The 16897-nt window shown below is 46.9% G+C and overlaps 1 protein-coding gene across 4 annotated transcripts in view; it reads right to left on the bottom strand.

Annotated features, from left to right (window-relative positions):
* The window catches only part of med22 (mediator complex subunit 22), a 29596-nt gene extending 16533 nt beyond the window's left edge, over positions 1-13063 (bottom strand). For 3 of the 4 annotated variants that reach the window (XM_043720659.2, XM_043720658.2, XM_043720660.2), the window contains exons 1-4: positions 12979-13063; positions 9747-9870; positions 5866-5946; positions 1702-1758 (exon numbers count right to left, since the gene is read on the bottom strand). In XM_043720659.2, coding sequence (XP_043576594.1) covers positions 1702-1758; positions 5866-5946; positions 9747-9869 — 261 coding nt within the window. In that variant the 5' untranslated portion in view covers position 9870; positions 12979-13063. The remainder of the gene's footprint in view (positions 1-1701; positions 1759-5865; positions 5947-9746; positions 9871-12978) is intronic. The other variant, XM_043720661.2, reaches the window with a different exon arrangement.
* Between the last annotated feature and the right edge of the window lie 3834 nt (positions 13064-16897).

The following is a 16897-nucleotide window of genomic DNA, read 5'->3' as shown; positions in this document are numbered from 1 at the left end:
ACCACATCATCCGCCGACATTTCCGCCACCTCCAAACAGACCCCACCACCAGGGATATATTTCCCTCCCCACCCCTCTCTGCCTTCCACAAAGACCGTTCCCTCCGTGACTACCTGGTCAGGTCCACGCCCCCTACAACCCACCCTCCCATCCTGGCACCTTCCCCTGCCACCGCAGGAATTACAAAACCTGCGCCCACACCACCTCCCTCACCTCCATCCAAGGCCCTAAAGGAGCCTTCCACATCCATCAAAGTTTTACCTGCACATCCACCAATGATCATTTATTGTATCCGTTGCTCCCGATGCGGTCTCCTCTACATTGGGGAGACTGGACACCTCCTAGCAGAGCGCTTTAGGGAACATCTCCGGGACACCCGCACCAATCAACCCCACCGCCCTGTGGCCCAACATTTTAACTCCCCCTCCCACTCAGCCGAGGACATGGAGGTCCTGGGCCTCCTCCACCGCCACTCCCTCATCACCAGATGCCTGGAGGAGGAACACCTCATCTTCAGCGAAACACTTCAACCCCAGGGTAACAATGTGGACTTCAACAGTTTCCTCATTTCCCCTTCCCCCATCTCACCCCAACCTTCCAACTCAGCACCGCCCTCATGACCTGTCCTACCTATTTTCCTTTCCACCTATCCACTCCACCCTCCTCTCTGACCTATCATCTCCATCCCCACCCCCATTCACCTATTGTACTTTATGCTATTTTCTCCCCACCCCCACTCCTCTCTCATTTATCTCTCCACTCTGCAGGCACCCTGCCTCTATTCCTGATGAAGGGCTTTTGGCTGAAACGTCGATTTTCCTACTCCTCGGATGCTGCCTGACCTGTTGTGCTTTTCCAGCACCACTCTAATCTAGACTCTGGTTTCCAGCATCTGCAGTCCTTGTTTTTACCCAATACACCCTCTGCCGATTCCTCAGCAACAAACCCAAACAAGCATACGCACCCAGAAACCCTAGCCACTTTACTCTACATCAAAGACTTGTCTGAAATGACTTCCAGACTACTCAAACCTCTTGGCATCATGGTAGCCTACCAACACACTAAAACAGTAGCTAATGAACTTGAAAGACCCTGTACAGACAACAAGCAAAACTAATGTAATTTACAAAATACCTTGCAAGGACTGTAACAAACACTACATTAGACAAACAGGCAGAAAACTAGCCATCAGAATACACTAACATCAACTAGCCACAAAACGACATGATCCTCTCTCGCTAGTATCCTTATACATAGATGAGGAAGGACACCACTTGGGACTGGGACAACACATCCATTCTAGGACAAGCCAAACAGAGACACACACGAGAATTCCTAGAAGCATGGCATTCCAATCAGAACCCTACCAACAAACACATCAATTTGGACCCCGTTTACTATTGTTAAGGTGTTGTAGGTGTGTACTGTACTTTTAAGAGAGATTGGAAGCTGGCATGGACTTAGAGAGGCACAAAGTGTGCTGAAAGAATTTAAAATGTAACATTTGACTGTGAAACCAATGGTGCAGATGAGGTGCCATGATATAACAACAAAATCAAATTAAGTATTTTGACAACATCAAACCAGCGAAATAATCCGATGTTTTGGGGCATAAAGCCTGGCATTTTGAATAGTTAGGGGGAGAATTGCCAAGAAAACCAATAAGTATAGATGCTAGCAGAACAGCTCTCTGACAGGTACCTGCCTGTATGAAAGACCGGTGAAGCAGAATCCTGAAGAAAAGATGACAGAGGCAATCTACGGAGGAAGATACAAACAGAAGATTTGACAGCTGGCTGATTTTGAAATTAGAATTTTTTTTGTCAATCTTAATTGGGGTTTTTAAAATCGGACCAGTGTTGTAGAGTGGAGAAGTATAAGATAGGTCTAAGAGAAAGGAGTTGTAAATAGTTGTTGGTTTTAATATTCTCTATTGGACTTAAAGAATAAAGTTGTTAATTTTTACTTTAAATAATGATCTCTGGGATAGTTCTTTACCTCTCAAAACTTAACCAATTATGGCGCGAGGTGAGCTTCTCTGTGTGTTGGGTTTAAATTAGACAGGTTTACCCATGTCATAATAACTAACTTCTGAGAAAAAGAACCAGAAACGACATCACCCACCCAAAGAAACCTAAACACAAGTAGAAAGCAGGACATATCGCCAATGCTTCACCAGAAGCTGAATGATAATGTGACCTATTATGGTGACAAAATGTCTGAAAACAAACCTTCCAGCTCAGTGAACAAACTTACACCCAATACCTTGAAAATGTCTTTCTCCCAATTAAATATTCTGACTCTAAATAGTTCATTATCAGTGTCCATGATCACCCTAAACTTTGTAACCAGCATTCTCTCTAACTTTATGGCTGGCTGGGCCAGGAGACCTATTTGTGACTTTCAGAATTGCATGTCAATGCCACAATCAGTATGCTGACTGATTGTCATGCGTGGAATATCACAGCAACTGCTCATGTACATAGCTTAGAGGGAACCCTGCTAATGACACAGTGTCCCGTTCCTAAAAATCAGGTCTATTACAACTTCCTTTCTCATTGAACTGGAAATACACCACTGGAGTGAATTTTTCCAAACACACTCCAAGAATCCTTGCCTTTCTTTGCCCTTTATAATATTATCCTCGTCTGTACTCTGACAATTACAGCTCTCCATAACAACTCTTCAAAAATTTCACTACAATTTCCTTGCAAATCTATTCCATTAGATGGAAAGACTATATCTTTGTATTTCTGTATAGTCAGTCAATCAGCATGGAAATAGACCCTTTAGTCTAGTTCCATCTGCATCAACTAGACATCCCAATCTGACCAAGTCCCATTTACCAGCATTTGGCCCATATCTCTCCAAACCCTTCCTATTTGGGTAACCCATCCAGGTGCCTTTCAAATGTGGGAATTGTACCAGCCTTCACCGCTTCCTCTGCCAACTCATTCCATACACACACCACCCCCTACATGGAGAAGTTGCCCCTTAGGTCTCTTTTAAATCTTTCCCCTTTCACTTTAAACCTCTAGTTTTGAACTCCCTCACTCTGATTATTCATGCTATCCTTGCCCCCAAGATTTTATAAAGTTCTATAAGGTTGCCCGTCAGCCTCCAAACCTCCAAGGGAAAAAAGCCCCAGCCTAATCAGCCTCCCCCTGTAGCTCAAACCCTCCTGTTCCAGCAACATCCTTGTAAATCTTTTTCATACTCTCTCAACATCCTTCCTACAAGGCAAACAGAATGGAATGCAGTATTGTAAAAGTGGCCTCACCAACGTCCTATATAGCCGCAACAAGACCTCCCAACTCCTATACTCGATGCTCTGACCAATTGAAAGCAAGCATACCAAACACCTTCTTCACCACCCTGTCTATCTGTGACTCCACTGTCAAGGAATTATTCACCTGCACTCCAAGGTCTCTTTGTTCCACAACATTCCCCAGGGCCCTACCATTAACTGTATAAGTCCTACCCTGATTCGCCTTATCAAAACATAACATCTCACACATTTACCTAAATTAAACTTCATCTGCCACTCCTCAGCCTATTGGCCCATCTGATCAAGATCCTGCTGTACTCTGAGATAATCTTCTTTGCTGTCCATTACACCACCTATTTTGGTGTCATCTGCACATTTACTAACCATACCTCCTATATTCACATGCAAATCATTTATATAAATGAGAAATAACTTGTGACTATGGACAGAAATGGATTCACACACACTAGCCTGTCACCCCTTTGAGTCACCAATCACTAATGTTCTTGAAAACTTTTTTATATGTCCTATACATCAGAGCCACCAGTGGTACCAGTGACTTGGCTCTGGCTAACCTGGTCACCCATTCAAATCTCCCTGCAGGTTAAGTTGTAGGATGACCAATTCATAAACCTGCTATTGACATCACTGTCAGCCTCATGGACAGACTGCAGAGACTCCAAGCTGCTGTACAAGTTCCAAAACTTGGACCTTGAGCTGCTGCAGCTGGCAATACTTTCTGCACAGATAGTTAGTCATAACATGAGAAGCATCATGGAGTTCCCACAAAGCTCACAAGATTCAAAATCATTTTATGTATTCACTAAAATCCTAGTTATCTCTGACAAAGCTTATTAATGCTAATAAACCTCATCAATATTACTTAAGCATAATCTTAAACAATAAACCACTATCAGTAAGTGATATGGATAATGATAAATGCTATGACACAATACTCCTTCCTGATAAATACATGATAAAACTTACCAGCTGCTCACTTGCTTTTAATAGTTTTAATATTTTCATAACTTCTGGTTATTTACACACAGTTACTAAGCAACAATACTCACCAGACATTCACTTACCTGCTTCCCTTTGGTGTCACACCTCTGTTTTCTCTTCAAATGTCATCTCTGTTTGAGTCCTAGATGCAGAGGCTCCTGTATCTCCTCAAGCAATTCCAGCCACTCCAAACTGTTGGTAATACCATACCGATACCTCCACCAGAGTCTGTGCCAATTGGGACCCATATCCCAGTCAGAGTGTGTGCATATTGAATGTGCATGTATGCACGTATGAACGAGTGAACAAGCGAATGAATGAGTTATCTGTAATCCAGCCAGAGTCTGTGCATGTGGAATCCCTACCCCAGCCAGAGTCTGTGCATGTGGAATCCCTACCCCAGCCAGAGTCTGTGCATGTGGAATCCCTACCCCAGCCAGAGTCTGTGCATGTGGAATCCCTACCCCAGCCAGAGTCTGTGCATGTGGAATCCCTACCCCAGCCAGAGTCTGTGCATGTGGAATCCCTACCCCAGCCAGAGTCTGTGCATGTGGAATCCCTACCCCAGCCAGAGTCTGTGCATGTGGAATCCCTACCCCAGCCAGAGTCTGTGCATGTGGAATCCCTACCCCAGCCAGAGTCTGTGCATGTGGAATCCCTACCCCAGCCAGAGTCTGTGCATGTGGAATCCCTACCCCAGCCAGAGTCTGTGCATGTGGAATCCCTACCCCAGCCAGAGTCTGTGCATGTGGAATCCCTACCCCAGCCAGAGTCTGTGCATGTGGAATCCCTACCCCAGCCAGAGTCTGTGCATGTGGAATCCCTACCCCAGCCAGAGTCTGTGCATGTGGAATCCCTACCCCAGCCAGAGTCTGTGCATGTGGAATCCCTACCCCAGCCAGAGTCTGTGCATGTGGAATCCCTACCCCAGCCAGAGTCTGTGCATGTGGAATCCCTACCCCAGCCAGAGTCTGTGCATGTGGAATCCCTACCCCAGCCAGAGTCTGTGCATGTGGAATCCCTACCCCAGCCAGAGTCTGTGCATGTGGAATCCCTACCCCAGCCAGAGTCTGTGCATGTGGAATCCCTACCCCAGCCAGAGTCTGTGCATGTGGAATCCCTACCCCAGCCAGAGTCTGTGCATGTGGAATCCCTACCCCAGCCAGAGTCTGTGCATGTGGAATCCCTACCCCAGCCAGAGTCTGTGCATGTGGAATCCCTACCCCAGCCAGAGTCTGTGCATGTGGAATCCCTACCCCAGCCAGAGTCTGTGCATGTGGAATCCCTACCCCAGCCAGAGTCTGTGCATGTGGAATCCCTACCCCAGCCAGAGTCTGTGCATGTGGAATCCCTACCCCAGCCAGAGTCTGTGCATGTGGAATCCCTACCCCAGCCAGAGTCTGTGCATGTGGAATCCCTACCCCAGCCAGAGTCTGTGCATGTGGAATGCAAACTCCAGGGACAGTCAGTATGTGAGTGAGACCTGTACCCCAGCCAGAGTTTACATGTATGAAACAGAACACAGCAAGGTAGCTTGATTAAAAAAAAGCCACACAGAGACAGAACGGCATGCATTTGATCCATGCAATACTTACAATGTTTGCTGCTCTCACATGCATCTCATAGTGATCTTGTTCACACTGTGTCGCCCGGGATACCTGCGTCTCATCTTCAACCTGTGATGAAAGGTTCAGCTTACGGTGAACACTTATCACCAGTGTCTTAGGAACATTATATTAAGCCTCTGACCATTGCTTCAGAAGTGGGCGGCACGGTGGCACAGTGGTTAGCACTGCTGCCTCACAGCGCCAGAGACCCGGGTTCAATTCCCGCCTCAGGCGACTGACTGTGTGGAGTTTGCACGTTCTCCCCGTGTCTGCGTGGGTTTCCTCCGGGTGCTCCGGTTTCCTCCCACAGTCCAAAGATGTGCAGGTCAGGTGAATTGGCCATGCTAAATTGCCCGTAGCCTTAGGTAAGGGGTACATGTAAGGTATGGGTGGGTTGCGCTTCGGTGGGGCGGTGTGGACTTGTTGGGCCGAAGGGCCTGTTTCCACACTGTAAGTAATCTAATCTAATCATTGCCTTAATACACAGTTCCAAGCTGGGTGCTGGACTCCCAGTTTGATCATTGTGTGGATTATGGAACTAAGCGGAGTAAGTACAGCAATAGCAAAGGCCATTCATCTCTTAAAAATCTGATACCCTATTCAATCAGATGAGGAGTGATTGGCATCTCAAACAGGGCAAGGGACTAATAAACTGCAGAGGAATCCAGGGTTTAATGTAACAAGGCTTCAATTCCTGATTGTCACAAGGAGAACAGAAGAAATTAAAATGATAAGACATTTGAATATTTGCTGTGGTCCCAATAATTTGAGACCTGTGTGTGTAAGACTTAAAACATTGTTCTATCCAAAGCTCAGGACTCACTCAGAGAAACACTTTTCTCTGGGAAAGGATGGGACGTACAGGTTGAAATGTTTAAGCTAATTAATGTGGAGGTTTGAGATATTAGATCTAAATGGCTGCAGGGAATCTGGATTGGGAACTAAATATCCAAGGGATATACACCTTATCAAAAAGGGTAGAATTGAGGAACCGCAAAGGTAAAGAGAGCCCATAATGGGAGTTTGTACAGGCCTCCAAACTGTAGTTAGGATGTGGGACAAAAGATACACCAGGAAATAGAAAAGGTGTGTAAGAAAGGCAAGGTTACAGTGATCATGGGGGATTTCAATATGCTGGTGGACTGGGAAAATCAGGTTGGACGGGATTGGAGGCAGGCTTGAGGGCAGGGTGGGAGGGGGTGGGCAGGGTTGAGCAGACCGGGGGGTGGTGCTGGACGGGGGGAGGAGGAGTATTTCACGCAGTGCTGCTACTGCCTAGTCTCCTGAACGGGGAGCAGACTTCACAGATCAGAGGAAATCAATTAACCGAATAATCAATTATCCAAATGAAATAGTGCCCGCCCATCTCGTTCGGATAATCAAGGTTCCTCTGTAAAGCGGCGAAGGGCAATGGAAGCCAGGGGATTGGGATGCTTACACAGACCAACCGAGGACAACTGAAACAGAAATAAAGGAGGGAGAAGATTAAATATGAGGGCAAGCTAAGAAAAAAGATTGCAAGAGTTCCTTTAGATACACAAAGGTACAAGAGAGGCAAAAGTTGACAGTCAGCTGCTGGAAAATGTCACTGTAGGAGTAGTAACGGCGAACAAGAAATGGGGGAGGACCTGAACCAATACTTGGTGTCAGTCTTCATGGGGGAAAACATGAGTAATATCCCAAACATTCAAGAGAGTTGGAGGGCAGAGGTGAGTTTGGTCGCCTTCATCAAGGAGAAGGTGCTTGAGAAACAGAAAGGTCTGAAAGTGGATAAATCACCTGGACCAGATGGACTACACCCCAGAGTTCTGAAGGACATAGCTGAAGAGATAGTGAGGGCTTTAGTAGTGATCTTTCAGGAATCACTGGAGTCAGGGAGGGTTCCAGAGGACTGGAAAATTGCTAATGTAGTCCCCCTGTTTAAGAAAGGAGTGAGACAAAAGACAGAAAATTATAGACCGATTATTCTGACCACGGTCATTGGTAAGAGTTTGGAGTTCATTGTGAAGGATGAGGTTTCTGAATATTTGAAAGTGCATGGTAAAATAGAGCCAAGTCAGCATGGTTTCATCAAGGGGAGATCATGCCTGACAAGTCTGTAGGAATTCTTTGAGGAGGTAATGAGTAGGTTAGGCCAAGGAGAGCCAACGGATGTTATCTACTTGGACTTCTAGAAGGCCTTTGACAAGGTGCTGCACAGGAGGTGGCTGAGTAAGTTAAGAGCCCATGGTGTTAGGGGCAAGGTGCTAGCATGGATAGAAGTCTGGCCGTCTGGCAGAATGCGGTGAGTGGGATAAAAGAGTCCTTTTCAGGAAGGCAGCCACAAGTGGTGTTCCTCAAGGGTCGGCATTGGGACCACAACTTTTCACTTTATACATTATTGATCTAGATGAAGGAAATGAGGCATTCTGGCTAAGGTTGCAGATGATACAAAGATAGGTGGAAGGAAGTAGGAGGCTGCAGAAGGTTTTAGACAGGTTAGGAGAGTGGGTAAAGAAGTGGCAGATGGAATATAACATGGGCAAAGTGTGAGGTCATGCACTTTGGTAGGAAGAATAGGGGCACAGACTATTTTCTAACTATTTTCTGAAGTGCATAGGGTCTTAGTCCGGGATTCTCTGTAGGTTAACTTGCAGGTTGAGTCAGTAGTTAGGAAGGCAAATACAAGGTTGGCCTCTATTTTGAGACAACTGAAATATAAAAGCAGGGATGTACTTCTGAGGCTTTATAAAGTTCTGGTCAGACTACCTTTAGAGCATTGTGGCAATTTTGGGCTCTGTATCTCAGAAAGGATGTACTGGCCCTGGAGCGGGTCCACAGGAGGTTCACAGGAATGAAAGGCTTAGCCATGAGGAATGCTTGAGGACTCTGGGTTTATATTTGATGGGTTTAGAATAATCGGGGGGATCCAATTTAATCTTACAGAATACTGAAAGGTCTGGATAGACTGGACATTGGGAATATGTTTCCATTAGCAGGAGCGACTAGGACCCAAGAGCACAGCCTTGGTGTAAAAGGGAAGACCTTTTAGAACAGAGATGAGGAAAAACTTCTTCAGCCAGAGAGTAGGGAATCTATTGAGTTCACAGCCACAGAAGGCTGTGGGGGTCAGGTCATTGAGTATATTTAAGACAGAGCTAGATAGGTTCTTGATTGTTAAGGGGATCAAAGATTACTGGGAGATGGTGGAAGAATGTAGTTAAGAAACTTACCAGTCATGATTAAATGGCGGAGTGGACTCAATGGGCCAAATCCTCTAATTTCTCCTCCTATGTCTTATGGTCTATTATCCCGCGGAAAGACAAGGTTAGAAGTGAGCCTGTTTTAAGGGTTTGGAATGACAGAAGTTTACAATGGGGCTAAATGGTCAGAGATTGGTCTGAAAGGTCAGGGAAATGGAAGGGGAAGCAAATTTTTAAAATAATCACAAAAAATTAGTTTTATAGATAGTGCCAGTCTGATATTCTGAGCCAATGTCAAATGCTCAGAGCCAATGCAGACAATAGGCTAAGTGATCTCTTCCTGCATCACAACAATGCTGTGATTCTGTGTTGCACTCTCAGTCACAACTGTTGTTGAAACAAATCTCTGTATTCACTTCAAAGGAAATTGCAGAAAGAGAAACATTAAAAAAAACGTGTATAGGGGGTGGGTGGGAAAGTTGGGGATGAGCTAATGGGCTGAATGGCCTGCTTCTGTACTAGATATTCTATACTTAGAATGTCACCGAAATACAAAGATTTTTGATTTAGTACTTAACACTACTCGGCATGAGAAATTTGATCTTCTCAAGGTAAACTGTAGGACATTAAGAGCATTTGCTCAGACCAGTGCTGCAAGCCTGACTGGCCCATCTTGATACTACTTACCCGAGCACTTTTAACAATTTCTGTGAAGTTATCCAGAATAGATTTGATGTCGTCTTTCAGTCTCTTGTTGTAGGACTGGAGCAGAAGCTCTTTACTCTGAGGTAGTGTTCGTTGCTGTGACATCCTGCATTGATATATAAAAATTCACAAAGCAATGTTATCACAATTTTCTCAAAATCTTCTGTCGTCATTTGAAATATTTCCTAAGTGCAGGTGCACAAATGTAGGTCGCCTGCTAGTACCGGAACTAAACTGCCAAGGTTCAAGGCCTGGGTCTCAGGTGCTGACAAGGAGAACATTAAGAACACATGACTAACAGAAAACTGTTTAGCTCTTCAAGCTTGCTCTTTCATGCAATAAGATCATGGCATCAAACCCCATATCCTTCCTGGACATCCCATAAACTTCGACTTGCTTTGTAGATCAAAAATCACTAAGACAAAGCTTCAGGTGAAATCGCTGACCACTGATTGATGGGGAGATAATCAATGTTTCCTCTAAAGTGTGTGGCCAAGCAGACACTGCTAGGATCCATAAATTGGTAGAGAAATTAGAGGGAATGTAGGAGAGAACTTAAATACTAAATGATCCTCGGAAGAAAGGTTCTCATCTCTATCTTAAATGAGAGGTCATTCATTTTGAATCGTGCCCCTTTGTTCTAAATTCCCTGAAGGCAAACATACTCTCAGCATCCACTTAGTCAAGTCACTTTACCATGTTATTTCTGAAAAATTGAAGAGTCACCAAACTTGAAACATTAACCTTGTTTTCTCTCCATGGATGCTGCCAAACCTGCTAAGTTTCTCTAACAATTTCTGTTTTTGTTTACATAACTCCACTATTGTAACGAACCCACTTGTAAATCTTCCCCAACACACAGACACAGTAAAGTTGCCATAATCCCAGAGGACCATAGGGTTGCTCTCTCATTAGAAAGAATGAAATCACAGTGAGTTTAACATGAGGGTCACCACACCTCAGCAGGGGAATGAGTTTGAGAAGGACAGTCTTTCATTGTAATCCCAGCCAATGCAGGAATTGAACCCGTGCTGTTGATGTCACTCTGCATTGCAAACCAGCCATTCAGCCAAGTGAGCTGCAGACAGAAAAAAACTTGGTATCATGGGTACAAGGAAATCTGGGAAGGTAGTTCAATGATCACTGTTTACAGGCCAAATAAACTGATACTGCTTGCCAGGATTCGCTGTTTACCCATAAATCCTGCTCTAAACACTTTCGACTTTCTAGCAGGAGGCACTGAGCAACTCATTCACAATTTGCAAAGTCTCTTAGCTGCTGGTTAAAGGCAACAGCCAATCACATAGCTGTTGGTAGGAAGAAGGCTTTGTCATTGACAAGTGGTCATCTCACCATTGACAAGTGGTCATCTCACCATTGACCAGCAACTTGGTGCTGGCAGAATCTCACTGTGTTCACACCCCCTGATGCCAGCCCATCTGTAGTACTTCCATTTTTGCATGAACACAGCAGTATCATCAGAGTTTACAATGAGGAGGAGGAGTAAACTACTGCAGATGCTGACAAAGAGTTATCTAGACTTGAAATGTTAGCTTGTTTTCTCTCCATGGATGCAGTCTGACCCGCTATGATCTCCAGCGTTTGTTATTTCCTGTACAATGAGGAGTACTGGGATCTGCTTTCAAACATTGCAGAAATGTCATCAATCGGTGGAGTTTAAAAACAGACTGTTTCTCATTTCATTCCAAATCAAAAGTACAAAAAATAAAAAAGTTAGTCTCGAAATATCCTGAGAGTAGGGACTGTGATTTACAGTCAACATCATACTCTCAGTGCTGAGGGAGCGCCGCACTGTCGCAGGGTCAGCACTGAAGGAGTGCTGCACTGTCAGAGGGTCAGTGCTGAGGGAGCGCCGCACTGTCGGAGGGTCAGCACTGAGGGAGTGCCGCACTGTCAGAGGGTCAGTGCTGAGGGAGTGCCACACTGTCGAAGGGTCAGTGCTGAGGGAGTGCCGCACTGTCAGAGGGTCAGTGCTGAGGGAGTGCCGCACTGTCAGAGGGTCAGTGCTGAGGGAGCGCCGCACTGTCGGAGGGTCAGTGCTGAGGGAGTGAGCACTGTCAGAGGGTCAGTGCTGAGGGAGTGAGCACTGTCGGAGGGTCAGTGCTGAGGGAGTGCCGCACTGTCGGAGGGTCAGCGCTGAGGGAGTGGGCACTGTCGAAGGGTCAGTGCTGAGGGAGTGGGCACTGTCGGAGGGTCAGCGCTGAGGGTGTGCCGCACTGTCGGAGGGTCAGTGCTGAGGGAGTGAGCACTGTCAGAGGGTCAGTGCTGAGGGAGTGAGCACTGTCGGAGGGTCAGTGCTGAGGGAGTGCTGCACTGTCGGAGGGTCAGTGCTGAGGGAGTGGGCACTGTCGGAGGGTCAGTGCTGAGGGAGTGGGCACTGTCGGAGGGTGAGTGCTGAGGGAGTGCCGCACTGTCGGAGGGTCAGTGCTGAGGGAGTGGGCACTGTCGGAGGGTCAGTGCTGAGGGAGTGGGCACTGTCAGAGGGTCAGTGCTGAGGGAGCGCCGCACTGTCGGAGGGTCAGTGCTGAGGGAGTGAGCACTGTCAGAGGGTCAGTGCTGAGGGAGTGAGCACTGTCGGAGGGTCAGTGCTGAGGGAGTGCCGCACTGTCGGAGGGTCAGCGCTGAGGGAGTGGGCACTGTCGAAGGGTCAGTGCTGAGGGAGTGCCGCACTGTCGGAGGGTCAGTGCTGAGGGAGTGGGCACTGTCGGAGGGTCAGTGCTGAGGGAGTGAGCACTGTCGGAGGGTCAGTGCTGAGGGAGTGCCGCACTGTCGGAGGGTCAGTGCTGAGGGAGTGCCGCACTGTCGGAGGGTCAGTGCTGAGGGAGTGCCGCACTGTCGGAGGGTCAGTGCTGAGGGAGTGCCGCACTGTCGGAGGGTCAGTGCTGAGGGAGTGGGCACTGTCGGGGGGTCAGTGCTGAGGGAGTGGGCACTCTCTGAGGGTCAGTGCTGAGGGAGTGGGCACTGTCGGAGGGTCAGCGCTGAGGGAGTGCGCACTGTCGGAGGGTCAGTGCTGAGGGAGTGGGCACTGTCGGAGGATCAGTGCTGAGGGAGTGCCGCACTGTCGGAGGGTCAGTGCTGAGGGAGTGTCGCACTGTCAGAGGGTCAGTGCTGAGGGAGTGCCGCACTGTCGGAGACCCCGCAATGTTTGGAAGAAGCGGCATGAGCGGTTTTGTTTGCTTATTATTATTCTCACCTCAGGCGCTAAACAAATGAAAAATCCGAATCAACTCAAGTCCATCACAGGCCGCGGTTCGAAAGATAGTCGCCGGAAGTCCGCCTCCCGATGCCGCTGATTGGACGTCAGGCCGTACACGTGATATAATCTTGGTAATCGGTGTGGCTGAGTTGGATATCAATCACCAACCATCTAACTAATAGAGCATGCGTTGTCGGCCACGTGACCGTCCTCCGCCACCTTGGTGAGGGCAATGTCACCTCCAGTGAGGTCACATCGAATTGGAAGGTGCATGTGACTGTGACATAAAGGCAGTGGCAATTCATTGTTAAAAACCTGTTATTGTGATTCTCTGTTCAGGACCAACAGAGCTGGTAGCCCCAGCAATTGATCAATTCTTTCCTCATCAACATGTTCAGAGAAGGCTCAATGGTCAGCAATACTGCGACACACGGGTTCGATTCCACCCGTGTGGAGTTTGCACATTCTCCCCGTATCTGCGTGGGTTTCCTCCGGGTGCTCCGGTTTCCTCCCACAGTCCAAAGATGTGTAGATCGCGTGAACTGGCCATGCTAAATTGCCCGTAGTGTTAGGTGCATTAGTGAGAGAATGGATCTGGATGGGTTACTCTTCAGAGGGTTGGTGTGGACTGGTTGGGCCGAAGGGCCTGTTTCCACACTGTAGAGGAATCTCATAACTTTATGACTGGACTCAAGTCTGTCCCTCCTGGCTGAGAGGCAACTGCACTACCACTGCCCCACAAGAAGCCTTCACAACTACTTGCTGTTGAAGGTCTCCAAATCTCTTACAGTTGGAGTAAATAACTTGCATCAAGAGGCCATCAAATTAAAAACCACCAAAATAAGAAATTATAGAACCACAATGGATTGCATTGCCATTGCAGCATAGACAGAGGCCATTTGACTCATCAGGTTCACGGACGGCAAATCAGCCAATATCTTTTTTCCCTGCTGGAATCTCAGTTCCATATTTATTCACTTGGAATCCCCAACGATTTCCTTTTCAAATCACTGGCATTCTCTAGCTGTGACCTTTTTAAAGCTTATGAATGAGTCAAGATCCATCAGAAGGCATTAAGTATTGTGTTACATGGAACAAAAAAAGACTACAAGTATCGATTCAAGTGCCTTTTAGAAACTCGAATGTTCCAAAGTTGGTTAGACCCTACTGGAGTATGTTAGTACATTTTGCTGGGCAGGGGATTAGGATGGATTCCACTATTTTGGCCAGCACAGACATTACATCCTACACTCCCATAAACCATTCTTCTCCTTGGGGAAAAAAGGGTCTAAAAGTGGTAGATTAGATTAGATTACTTACAGTGTAGAAACAAGCCCTTCGGCCCAACAAGTCCACACCGACCCACCGAAGCGCAACCCACCCATACCCCTACATTTACCCCTTTAACCTAACACTACGGGCAATTTAGCATGGCCAATTCACCTGACCCGCACATCTTTGCAACTGTGGGAGGAAACCGGAGCACCCGGAGGAAACCCACGCAGACACGGGGAGAATGTGCAAACTCCACACTGTCAGTCGCCTGAGTCGGGAATTGAACCCGGGTCTCTGGCGCTGTGAGGCAGCAGTGCTAACCACTGTGCCACCGTGCCGCCCACTAAGTAGTAGAGGCATAAAGGAATGTGAGGGTACAGGTCCACAAATCATCAGTCTTTTGATAGTAAGCAATATGTCTACTGGTTAAAAAAAATTTTTGTCAAAGTCTTTTTTTTTCTCTTTTTTTTCCCACCTCTACCTCCTGTGTATTTTTTTTCTTTTTATCCCCACACTACCACCTAAGTGCAGTAGTGCTTATTTTTTCCCCAGCACCCATGGTGTGTGTGTGCAGGTGTGAGACACAGTGAAAGACACAAAGTGCACCAATCTTTATTCAAATTCCACCACCAGAAAGATAGGAAAACACCCGGGTGGCCAGTGACAAACACTGCCCTTCACATCAAAGGGCAGTGCTGTGTGATCAAAACAGTGAAGGGGAGGGTAGGCACTAAATCAAAATAGAGTTGGAGGGAGAAATGATGCACTCCACTCCCTGCGGCGCCCACCTCTCCCTGAACAACCCAAGGGTGTTGGTCGACACCGCGTGCTCCTTCTCCAAGGACACCCGGGCCCTAACGTAACCGCGGAAGAGGGGAAGGCAGTCGTCAAAGCCTTTCATTTTTTATCACTGCTGTTTATTTATTTTTTTTCCTTTTTTTTTAAAAAATTAACCCCCACACTACCACCTAAGTGCGGTAGTGCTTATGTTTTCCCCAGCACCCATGGTGTGTGTGTATACGTGTGAAACACAGTGCAAGACACAAAGTGCTCAAATTTTTTATTCAATTTCCACCACCAGGAAGATAGGAAAACACCCGGGTGGCCAGTGACAAACACTGCCCTTCACATCAAAGGGCAGTGCTGTGTGATCAAAACAGTGAAGGGGAAGGTAGGGACTAAATCAAAATAGAGTTGACGGAGAAATAATGCATTCCACTCCCTGCGGCGCCCACCTCTCCCTGAACAACTCCAGGGTGTTGGTCGACACCGCGTGCTCCTTCTCCAAGGACACCCGGGCTCTAACATAACCGCGGAACAGGGGAAGGCAGTCGTCAAAGCCTTTCATTTTTTTTTTTTCTTTTCTTTTTTCTTTTGACACAAAGTGCACAAATCTTTATTCAAATTCCACCACCAGGAAGATAGGAAAACACCCGAGTGTCCAGTGACAAACACTGCCCTTCAAAAGGGCAGTGCTGTGTGATCAAAACAGTGAAGGGGAGGGTAGGCACTAAATCAAAATAGAGTTGGAGGGAGAAATGATGCACTCCACTCCCTGCGGCACCCACCTCTCCCAGAACAACTCCAGGGTGTTGGTGGACACCGCGTGCTCCTTCTCCAAGGACACCCGGGCTCTAACGTAACCACGGAGTCAAAGCCTTTCATATTTTTTTTTTATTAAACAAATTACAAAACAGTTTACAAAAAACATTGACAGCTGTACACAAAAGACAGCAGTTTTACAAGGGAGAGGAGCAGCAAAGCTAGGCCCCGAACCCTACCGTTCAACCATTTTACAGGGAGAGGAGGACAAACCTCAAATCCCAGTTCCACATATGACAAGACAGTGACAATGACATTTGTACATTAGACAATACCGTTACATGCAAAAGTGCAGACAATACAGACCCAGCAAGCCCCCGCCCCTCCCACCTTCCGACCACTCTAAGGCAGCCCGCCCCTACCCACCTTCCGGTTCTCGGTCCACCCCATGCCCCTTCCAGTTCTCGGTCCGCCCTGACACACCTTTCGACCAACTCTAGGACAGCCCGCCCCGGTACCCGCCCAGGGTGACAGCAGTCAGGACGGCCTACCCACCTTCCGGCTTCACTAACCACCCTCAGCACCTTTCGTCAAAGCCTTTCATCATGGATGGCAGGTAGATTGATTGGTAGAAGCACATCCATTGAGAGTGCACTAATTAAGGGTGATTGTCTGTTAATTGCCAGGCTTGGTTTAAACTTTTAAACAAGCAGGTTGACTTTTGATTGCCCTGAGAAAGGAAACAGAGAATACTGGTCACTTACTTTGTTGACTTGAAACAGGCACCGTGTGCATGTTCTTTCCACCTGCTAAGTCCGGGGTCTGTGTATTAATATATGCAGCTTCCAGTACAAGGTGTTCCACACTGTCAACCAGTTCTTTGCATACTCGGAATTGTTCAGCATATGTTGTGTAATTATATAATCACATCTAAGCGTTGGACACTGTTGCACTTGGAAATCTCACACCTAGTATCCACATTTAGTGATTTGAATTGTATTAAGAAAATATTCATGCAATTGCTTAATTCCAATGTAGATTGGAGAGCATTTAGCCCACACTGTACCAGAGATCAAGTAAATAATAACAAAAGTCTGTA

The sequence above is a fragment of the Chiloscyllium plagiosum genome, unplaced genomic scaffold (genome assembly GCF_037043375.1).
Source record: "Chiloscyllium plagiosum isolate Xiang-an unplaced genomic scaffold, Cpla_swu_hap1 HiC_scaffold_21, whole genome shotgun sequence".
NCBI classification, from domain to species: domain Eukaryota; kingdom Metazoa; phylum Chordata; class Chondrichthyes; order Orectolobiformes; family Hemiscylliidae; genus Chiloscyllium; species Chiloscyllium plagiosum.
Note: the sequence above shows the minus strand (reverse complement) of the source record. Positions and strands in the feature narration are given on the sequence as shown.